Source organism: Clinocottus analis, unplaced genomic scaffold (genome assembly GCF_023055335.1).
Source record: "Clinocottus analis isolate CAN_PGR_092001 unplaced genomic scaffold, fCliAna1.0.p SCAF_21, whole genome shotgun sequence".
NCBI classification, from domain to species: domain Eukaryota; kingdom Metazoa; phylum Chordata; class Actinopteri; order Perciformes; family Cottidae; genus Clinocottus; species Clinocottus analis.
Window position 1 is genome coordinate 3,323,420 of NW_027175943.1, and position 10,333 is coordinate 3,333,752.

At 38.8% G+C, this 10,333-nt stretch overlaps 2 protein-coding genes and 1 pseudogene across 3 annotated transcripts; 1 reads left to right on the forward strand and 2 right to left on the reverse strand.

Moving 5' to 3' along the window:
* Positions 1–402: 402 nt before the first annotated feature.
* LOC137792273 (GTPase IMAP family member 7-like) lies at positions 403–6,485 on the reverse strand. Of its 2 annotated transcripts, none has more exons than XM_068587878.1 (2): positions 6,396–6,485; positions 403–1,653 (listed from the first exon to the last, which is right to left on the reverse strand). In XM_068587878.1, the coding sequence occupies exons 1-2, from the start codon at positions 6,400–6,402 to the stop codon at positions 851–853; spliced, it is 810 nt and encodes a 269-aa protein (XP_068443979.1). In that variant the 5' UTR covers positions 6,403–6,485; the 3' UTR covers positions 403–850. The 2 variants fall into 2 exon arrangements, with proteins under 2 accessions (XP_068443979.1, XP_068443978.1); XM_068587877.1 differs by lacking the exon at positions 6,396–6,485 and adding an exon at positions 3,076–3,147.
* On the reverse strand, positions 4,291–5,936 carry LOC137792527 (GTPase IMAP family member 7-like; annotated as a pseudogene).
* Positions 6,486–7,597: 1,112 nt separating the features above from the next.
* Positions 7,598–10,082, forward strand: LOC137792335 (GTPase IMAP family member 7-like). The gene is made up of 2 exons (XM_068587974.1): positions 7,598–7,679; positions 8,498–10,082. The coding sequence occupies exons 1-2, from the start codon at positions 7,673–7,675 to the stop codon at positions 9,463–9,465; spliced, it is 975 nt and encodes a 324-aa protein (XP_068444075.1). The 5' UTR covers positions 7,598–7,672; the 3' UTR covers positions 9,466–10,082.
* The last annotated feature ends 251 nt before the right edge of the window (positions 10,083–10,333 follow it).

Here is a 10,333-nt window from a genome sequence, read left to right on the forward strand (position 1 = left end):
TGGGCCCCTGCAGACTTGCGTGGTGCACCCCGCAGACTGTCCTCAGTCTCTGTGGTAGTTGATCTGTACCATGGCCTTCGTTTACGCTGCAGGAGGAGCTCTCTCACCTTCAGGAGACGACGGAGGACCCTCAGAGATGAGCCAGTCTGCACTTTGGTTGGAGTGTACAGAATACAAACCAGTTTTATTTTTTGTTGTAATAAAAGGATGATAAACGGTTACAAAAATGTAAAAAATGAAGTGAAAGAAAAAGACAATATGTTGAAAATTTGAATTCCCAATATGACCTTAAAATGATCAGAGTTTACATATTTACTTCTAAGCATTTAGTCAACAAAGAAGCACATGTGATTACATATTGATACATGAAAGAAAAACACATTAATGTTGTCATTAGTAAATTTACAGTAAATAATATGAGAGTATATGTGAAGAATATACTGATATATGACATCAAAACACACAAAGAAAGAAAATCAGAATTCATCAAAGATAATGCAACTTAAATGATGATGAATGTTATGAATAAAAAGTAAAATACACTTCCTATATGTCTGTATGTTTCAAGATCCATGTTTTATATTTGTCAGATAGACGTAAATAAAAGCCAATATGCTCAGAGGTTTCCTTTGTGAGTGTCAGCCTGAAGCCCAAAGCACAGAGTGTTGCTGTTACGCTTCAGGGTCTCACTTCTCGCTCTTTTAGGAAGTAGAACGTTCACCTGCAGTACAAAGCAGTACCACAGTGTCTCTCTGTTTCAATCGTGTGATTACTCTTCAATTGAGCTCTTTCCAGGTTTATTGTCAGATTTGGATAAAGAAAGCCCTGCATGCCTATAAAGCTGGCACAACTACCTGAGCATCACGATACCAAAAAGAGCTCCGATCAAAGTAACTACACCAAAACCAACCCATTTCAACCAAAACCAATCAAAGGCTTTGTCTTTAGCCTCCTCTCTGATCTGTACATTTGTCAAGTTACCTGGTGACTGTCTAATGAGTTGCACCTCCTGTATGATTCTTTCCTCCACTTCTTCTAGCGTCTTATTGGTGTAGCATCTTCCTCCGTTTGCCTCAACCATCTCATCTATTGTCTTGAGGAGCTGCTTCACTTGGAACTGGTTGCTCCTGTATTCATCCGGCTGGTTGTTCTTCCAGTATTTATTATCAATGACGTGGCAGCGGCCTCCACACTTCTTCACCAGATTCCTCAGATGCTCATTATAACGGACAAAGTCCTCAATGCTATGTCCTTCCTCGAGCTCATTACCATGAGTAAAGAGAACTGTTGCATACTTGAACACTTCTTCAGAAAAATACTGGTTTATTTTAGTGATGACAGACTGCTCGTGCTCTGTGTATCTCTCCACTTTGAGCAGAATGAGAAAGGCATGAGGCCCAGGAGCAAAGTCAATGATGCATCTCAGTATTTCACACTTCAACTCCTTCTCAGATCGATCTGTGTCGAAGAAACCAGGACTGTCGATCAAAGTGACGTCTCTTCCATTGATGGATTTAGTTACTGATTGACATTTCTTTGTGTCAGAGTTGACAGTGTGCCCAACGTTGAACCGTTTCTCTCCAAATATGGTGTTAGCCAGGCTGCTTTTCCCAACTCCAGTTTTTCCCAGGATGACAATTCTCCTGTTTGACACTGAAAGAGAATAAAGTCCTTTAATAATACTCTGTTGGTACCTATTAAATAGCTGCATCAGCAGAATAAGAGAATGAAGAATAGTGTCAACACTTTAAAAAAAAGTCCAATGAGCATCAAGAACATTTTATATACAAAAAAATCTTCAAAAGTACAAATCACTGTTCACAATATAAGTTAATCTATCGTGGTGAAGAACACAGAAGATCATTTTGTAGACAGTCTAAAAAGAGATGATCAGGTGTTTTTGGCCCTGATCTAAATCTGAGTCCTTTGATGTATCTGGAACAGAGTCTGATACCAACATTTCCTTTTCATTATTTATATGTTCCCCCTCGGCCGTGTCGTCAGAAAACGCGGGATGTCCTCCCACTGCTCTGCTGACGACACAGCTTTCACATCAAAACTGCACCACGCCCCTCTGCAGCCACGTCACGTCTCACCGGCTGTCTCGGGGAGATGAAGGCGTGGATGAGCGACAACTTTCTCCAGTTAAACAGCCTTTATAATAGCTGACCTTTACTGTCAGCGATTACTTTTTTTAATATGGGTTGCTTTAACTATGTTTTAACTATGTTTTTACAATTTTCCTGCATTTTTAACACAGGAAAAGTGCATTAAAATGAAATGCATTATTATTATTATTCATTATTTACTTAAATGTTAAATAAATGTGTTTGTGGCACGTTGAAATAATCGCTTTAGATCACGAGATTTGGCTCTCGTCAGTTTTCACCTCTAGCTACTTCATCCAAAATAATTGTTATGATATTGAGTTGAATTTAACTGCAATAATGTGACTTGTGAAAACAACATGAACAATGTTTGTCTGAGTACAGTCACAACCCTGACAATGGCCAATTTTTAATTTTAAAGAGTGACTATATCTAATATAATGTTTATACCCACTAATAATATTCAGCATTACTGTTCTACATCTTTTTGTGTAACACATTACTCATATTTTAGTATCGTCACACGGTTCTGTGTTTGGCCTCGAAGTCTTTAAATGTACAATTTATATTTTTCTGCTGCTTAAGGTCCCTTACGCGACAACAACAGGTGGAGTTTGGTGACGTCATTAAGCAGCGCGGGATCATGGGAGTTGTTTTTTTGTTTTTACCACCATTGCTCTCTCTCCCCCGGAGCACTCCAGAAAGGAGAGGCAACGTTTAAACGCTGTGTTCACAAACAACTCTTTTACTTTGTGATCGTTCACTAAAGTTTCACTTCTGCAAACAATCTTCTCTTTTCAAGATGCTGTTGTTTTTAAAGATTCTTCCACATATTCACCAAGTACTCCAGGAAAGCGTATAAAGCTTATGAAGTTTATAACTTTCTATAACTCGTTATGTCATGAAGTATTGTACAGTGAGCAGCGTTAACAAATAATAATAACCGGAAGAAGTAACTTTAACTTACTGTCCATGTTTTTAGAAGAGAAATCCGGAGTAAAAGTTTTCGACCAGACGACGACGTGTCTCTTTTCTTTTGTGGTCCTCTGCTGTTACTTAAGTTTTACTTTCACTTACTTTAAGGGCGTGTGTGTGTGTCTATGCGTGAACATATTTACGTGTGTGCGCGCGTGTGTGTGATTTGGTAGGTTAGTTGTGTGTGTGTGTGTGTGTGTGTGTGTGTGTGTGTGTGTGTGTGTGTGTGTGTGTGTGTGTGTGTGTGTGTATTGGTGGAAATGAAGCATAGTGTTCTAAAACATGTAACTATAGGTGCCAAGGCCTGCTCACAATATCTTTTTAGTTTTGTAATCGTGTGTGTGTGTGTGTGTGTGTGTGTGTGTGTGTGTGTGTGTGTGTGTGTGTGTGTGTGTGTGTGTGTGTGTGTGTGTGTGTGTGTGTGTGTGTGTGCGTGAGGGTAGGGTAGTTTATTCTGCCAACAAAAAATGTGATTTGCTCATATAACATATTACATTTGTCTTGGTGCTACATTATAATTCACAACTATTGATGAAAAAAATGATGTTGTCTGTCGATTATAACACATTGTATGTTTCACTCTGCAACAGGAAACAGTGAACAATGTTTCTGCGGGAAACATATATTGTCCAGTGACCTCTGACCTCGGGAGTTTGAGATTTAAAGTTATTCCCTTAATCTTGTTTTACCAACCAACAACAGATACAAGATAAAGAAAAAGACATTTTAATAGGAGTCATAGATACAATCCTAAAAGTCATGGACCCTCAGAGATGAGCACTTTGGTTGGAGTGTACGGAATACAAACCAGTTTTATTAGATTTTTGCAATGAAAGGAAGACAAATGGTTACAAAAATTAAAAATTGAAGTAAAAGAAAAGACAAAAAGTCAAACATTTGAATTCACAATATGACCTTAAAATGATCAATTAAACGCAGTTCACTTTTTTTTAAAATTTTTTTTTACTTCTAATCATTTAGTAAACAAAGAAGCACATGATTACATTTTGATGCATGAAAGAAAAACACATTGAGGTCCAAATCATTAAATTTACAGTAAATATGAGAGTATATGTGAAGAATATACTGATATATGACATCAAAACACACAAAGAAAGAAAATCAGATTCATCAAAGATAATGCAACTTAAATGATGATGAATGTTATGAATAAAAAGTAAAATACACTTCCTATATGTCTGTATGTTTCAAGATCCATGTTTTATATTTGTCAGATAGACGTAAATAAAAGCCAATATGCTCAGAGGTTTCCTTTGTGAGTGTCAGCCTGAAGCCAAAGCACAGAGTGTTGCTGTTACGCTTCAGGGTCTCACTTCTCGCTCTTTTAGGAAGTAGAAGTGTGAGAGAGCATCAACGTTCACCTGCAGTACAAAGCAGTACCACTGCTGTGTGTCTTTCTGTTTCAATCATGTGATTACTCTTCGATTTAATAACTCAATTAGAAGAGAGCTCTTTACAGATTTATTGTCAGATTTGGCTAAAGAAAGCCACTGCCTATCAAGCTGTGACAACTGCTTTTACCACTACTATCGCGATACCAAAAAGAGCTCCGAGCAAAGTAACTACACTAATATTATCCCAGTTCTCCCGAAACCAATTAAAGGCTCTGTTATTAGCCACCTCTCTGATCTGTACATTTGTCAAGTTACCTGGTGACTGTCTAATGAGTTGCACCTCCTGTATGATTCTTTCCTCCACTTCCTCTAGCGTCTCATTGGTGTAGCATCTTCCTCCGTTTGCCTCAACCATCCAATCTATCGTGTTGAGGAGCTGCTCCACTTGGAACTGGTTGCTCCTGTATTCATCCGGCTGGTTGTTCCTCCAGTATCTATTATCAACGACGTGGCAGCGGCCTCCACACTTCCTCACCAGATCACTCAGAGGCTCATTATCACGGACAAAGTCCTTAATGGTCTTTCCTTCAGGGAGCTGGTCCCCATGAGTAAAGAGAACTGTTGCGTACTGGAACACTTCAGAAAAGTACTGGTTTATTTCTGTGACAACAGCCTGCTCCTGCTGTGTGTATCTCTCCACTTTGAGCACAATGAGAAAGGCATGAGGCCCAGGAGCGCTCACTATGATGCATCTCAGTATTTCAGACTTGAGCTCCTCATAAGATCGATGTGTGTCGAACAAACCAGGAGTGTCGATCAAAGTGACGTCTCTTCCATTGATTGTTTTAGTTACTGATTGACATATTCTTGTGTCAGAGTTGACAGTGTGGCCGATCTGGACAAGTTCTTCTCCAAATATGGTGTTAGCCAGGCTGCTTTTTCCAACTCCAGTTTTTCCAGGATGACAATTCTCCTGTTTGACACTGAAAGAGAATAAAGTCCATCAATAATACTCAACATTTGTCTTTTGGAAAAAGAAACCAGCTGATTGGCTTCTTAGATCTGACAGCAAACACAACGTGTTGTATAACATTCTTATTTTTGTGCAGTTGTAATACTCAACAGTCGTAGGTTGACAATTAGTCTCATGTTTCATCTAAAAATATATCTTATGTGGTTGATAATACAAAATCATATTTAAAGAACACATATCTAAACCAGTATTAATGTATTTCACAGGCAGACATAAACATAACAAAGGATGCAGCTACACACAAACACACACACACACACACACACATCTACATGAATATATATTTATAATCACATATGAAATAAATCCAAACGTGATCTGTAAACTACCAGTAGCCTGAAGATCGGCACTAACAGGAAGTCGTTTTATCTGGACTTCCTGTTTATACTTTGAAGGCAGCTGAAAACTGTCCGAGTTGATAACAGTTTTTAATGAAGTTTTTTGCTGTCGTCTACTTCCAGACATTGCGCAGATCTAACGAAGGAGCCCAACAACATGGCGGAGGTTAGTGGACGTCATGAAGCAGCGTGGGATCATGGGAGTTGTGGTCTTCACCACCCATTGAAGTCAACTTCTCCCGGTCAGGATCTCTCTCTCTCTCTCTCTCTCTCTCTCTCTCTCTCTCTCTCTCTCTCTCTCTCTCTCTCTCTCTCTCTCTCTCTCTCTCTCTCTCTCTCTTTCTCGCTGTGTTCACAAACAAACTCTTTTACTTTGTGATCGTTCACTAAAGTTTCACTTCTGCAAACAATCTTCTCTTTTCAAGATGCTGGTTGTTTTTAAAGATTCTTCCACATATTCACCAAGTACTCCAGGAAAGCGTATAAAGGCTTATGAAGTTTATAACTTTCTATAATGCATTATGTCATGAAGTAATACACTGAGCAGCATTAACAAATAATAACTGAAGAAGTAACTTTTACTTACTGTCCATGTTTTTAGAAGAGAAATCAGGAGAAAGAATTCGAACAGATGACGACCTCTGTGACTCTTTTCTCCTCTGCTGCTACTTAAGTTTCACTCACTTACTGTAGGAGCGTGTGTGTGTGTGTGTGTGTGTGTGTGTGTGAGGCAGTTTACTCTGCCAACAAAAAATATGATTTGCTCTTATAACATTTTCTAGAGGTTTCATATCGGTCGTTATTCTTAAACTATTACATTTGTCTTGGTGATACATTATAATTCGGTATATATCATAATATAATTTGGTACATATCTTCAATGTGTTCATTAGTTTCCCACTGGGACTAGCGTGTCTTGTGTCATGAGCGCCCTCTGCTGGGCTCCTGCAGACTTGCGCATGATGAACAAGCAGAGCGCAGAGAGTTTGAGATTCAAAGTTAGTCACTTAAATAAACTTACATTTTTTTATGCATTCACAAGCAAGAGTTGAAGGCCCCAGGTTAAACACAGAGGTCTTTTGGTTTCAGTCTGCTTACTGAGTATGGATGCTGACAATAAAATCAGATTAATAAATCACCTTTCAGTTTGTTCCGTCTCACACAAACACTTCAGCCTGAAAAGGGACGAGAAGGTACAGCTGCCGTCCTCCCTCTTTGACACGATATCATAAAGAATACCTATTCCATTACGTATGATATTCTTGAGGAAAACATGGTCTTCTTTATACAACACATTCACAACAGAGTGAGTCAGAGTAAGACGACTGAACAAACGTGTGGTTGACATCACTGCATCAAGGTATCTTACTTAACTGGCTCACATGCTAAGAACTATGAAGGAACATCAGTCAGAAACGTTAAATAACCTTCATTATCAGAACCTTGTTGACTGTTCAGTATTTTGTGCTTTAGTGCTTTTTTTCACATAAAATCTTTAAAAAAATGTTTGTATGTTTCCTGATGAAACATTGTTCAGTGTTTGCTGTTACACAGCAAAGCATCAAATGTTTCATAATCTATGTGTAACATAATTTTGTTCGACAATAGTTGTGGTTCTTTGGGGATTATAATGTATCACCACGACGAGTATAATAAACGGAAAAAATAAAACCTGTGGAAAATGTTATTTTAAGCAAAGTGTTTACAAGTCAGGTAAACTATACTCTCCGCCAGCACAGATATACAAACACACAAACAAACAAACATACGCACACACTGTAAGTGAAAGTGAAAGTTAAAGACACACGGAGGACGTCGTCTGGTCGAACACTTTTACTCTTCGCTGATTTCTCTTCTAAAAACATGGACGGTAAGTTAAAGTTACTTCTTCAGAAACGTGCCGGACAGCAAAGTAATGAGAAAAGAGGAAATGCAGACGGAGGGAAGGTTCTGTCGTTACAGACACCACCACTCACTTCTAGTGGGCCATGAGTGATACCATGACGTTACGTTATCAGAGAAACAAGCTGAGCGAACGCTAGCTGCAGCTGCTCGCAGAACAGCGTCGAGAAACACATATTTTAAACATGGAACCGCTTCATTCAGAGTGTTTCCGGTTTTAATGACCGGCTCTGTTTATAGTTGAGAGCAGGAAACCTCTGGGTGTAATTCGGCTCCCGGTAAAAACTTCTTTAAAGATGAACAATGAAGGAATCCTGACCGGGAGAAGTTGACTGCAATGGTGGTGGAGAAGACCACAACTCCCATCATCCCACGCTGCTTCGTGACGTCACCAAACTCCACCTGTTAACGTCTCATGAGAGACATTAAGCAGCAGAAAACTATAAATTGTACGTTTAAAGAATTAGAGGCCAAATACAGAAAAGTTTATCAACACTAAAATATGAGTTAAATATTCAACAAAAGATGAAAAAAAATAATGATGAATTGTATTATTATATATAAAATATATTACATGTGTTTATTACAAAACATTGAGGTTGCAGCTTTTAATTCTTAGATTTTGTTAAGTACATAAAATGTTAAAGTATTGACACTATTTTTTATTCTCTTATTCTGCTGATGCAGCTATTTAATAAGTACCAACAGACTTCTGACAAACAAGGTTTGATTTCTTTTGCCAAAGACAAATGTTGAGTATTATTGACAGACTTTATTCTCTTTCAGTGTCAACCAGGAGAATTGTCATCCTGGGAAAAACTGGAGCTGGGAAAAGCAGCCTGGCTAACACCATATTTGGAGAGCAACTGTTCAAGATCGGGCACACTGTCAACTCTGACACAAGCAAATGTCAAGCAGAAACTAAATCTATCAATGGAAGAAACATCACTTTGATCGACACTCCTGATTTATCTCAGGAGGAACAAAAGTCTGAAATAGTGAGATGCATCACAGAGTTATCTCCTGGGCCTCATGCCTTTCTCTTTGTGATTAAAGTGGCGAGATACACAGAGCAGGAGCAGGCTCTCGTCACTAACATAAGGCAGAACTTTTCTGAAGAAGTTCTCAAGTACGCGACAGTTCTCTTTACTCATGGTGACCAGCTCGATGAAAAACAGACCATTGAGGACTATGTTTGTGATAATGAGCTTTTAAAGGATCTGGTGAAGAAGTGTGGAGGCCGCTGCCACGTCATCGATAATAAATACTGGAAGAACAACCAGCAGGATGAATACAGGAGCAACCAGTTCCAAGTGAAGCAGCTCCTCAAGACAATAGATGAGATGGTTGAGACAAACGGAGGAAGATGCTACACCAATGAGGCGCTGCGAGCAGTGGAGGAAAGAATAAAACAAGAGATGCAATTCATTAGACAGTCACATGAGAACATGTCTGAGGAAGAGATTAGAGAGCTGGCTAGATGCAGAGTATCTGAGAGGCCTTGGCTCAGTTTGGCAGGTATCACAACAGGTGTATGGGAAGGTGCTCTTTTTGGTGTAGAAATAATGGTCAGAGTAGTTGTCTCAGTTTTTGATGCAGGTATTGGTTTAGCCAGAAGTGCAGCAGACGTAGCAGCAGGGACACGCGTAGCAGCAGGAAGCGCATTAACAGCTGGAGTGGAAGCGGTTACAGGATGTTTTGGCGCTCAGGGAGCAGACACACACCTGGAAGCAGCAGAGACAGGTCGTCATTGATTAAAGCAAACAAGAGAGTTCAAACTCATGATGAGCTCTTTAAGAGTATGGTGAGAAAGTAAAAGCAATCTCTCCCAATAAATTGCACCACTGAGATGATTATGTGTATACATAAGTAATATGTATCACGTTGTACTTATCTTTTTGTTGAGGGATCCACCTGATTAATTGAATTGAATTGATTCATTTAATAATGGATTAAATTGAAGAGTAAACACATTCATAAACCTCTGAACATATTGGGTTTCATTTACACCTATCTGACAAATATGAAACCAACAGCCAGATAAGAAGTGTGATATTAAAGCGTAATTAACTTTTTATTCATATGATTTATCCTCATTTAAGTTTTATTCTTTTTGATGAGTTATGATTTCTTTCTTTTAATTAAGCTGAGTGTTTTTTGTTCTCTTATATATTCACATTTAATGATTTTAGCGTCAATGTGTTTTTCTTTCATGTATCAATATGTAATCACATGTGCTTCTATGTTGACTAAATGTTAAGGAGAAGTAAATAAGTGAGCTCTTTGTTCACCTGATTATTTTGAAGGTCTTATTGGGAATTTAAACTTTTGAGATTTTGTCTTTTCTTTTACTGATTTTTTTACAATATTAATTTGTGTATCTTCCTATTATTGTAAAAAACAAACAAACAAATAAAACTGGTTTGTATTCTGTACACTCCAACCAAAGTGCAGACTGGCTCATCTGCTTGCTCATCATGTGTTGTGCATTAAAACGGAGCTTGTTACAGATCAACTACCACGGAGGCTGAGGACAGTCTGCGGGGTGCCCCACGCAAGTCTGCAGGGGCCCAGCAGAGGGCGCTCATGACACACAGCACGCCAGTCCCAGTGGGAAACTAA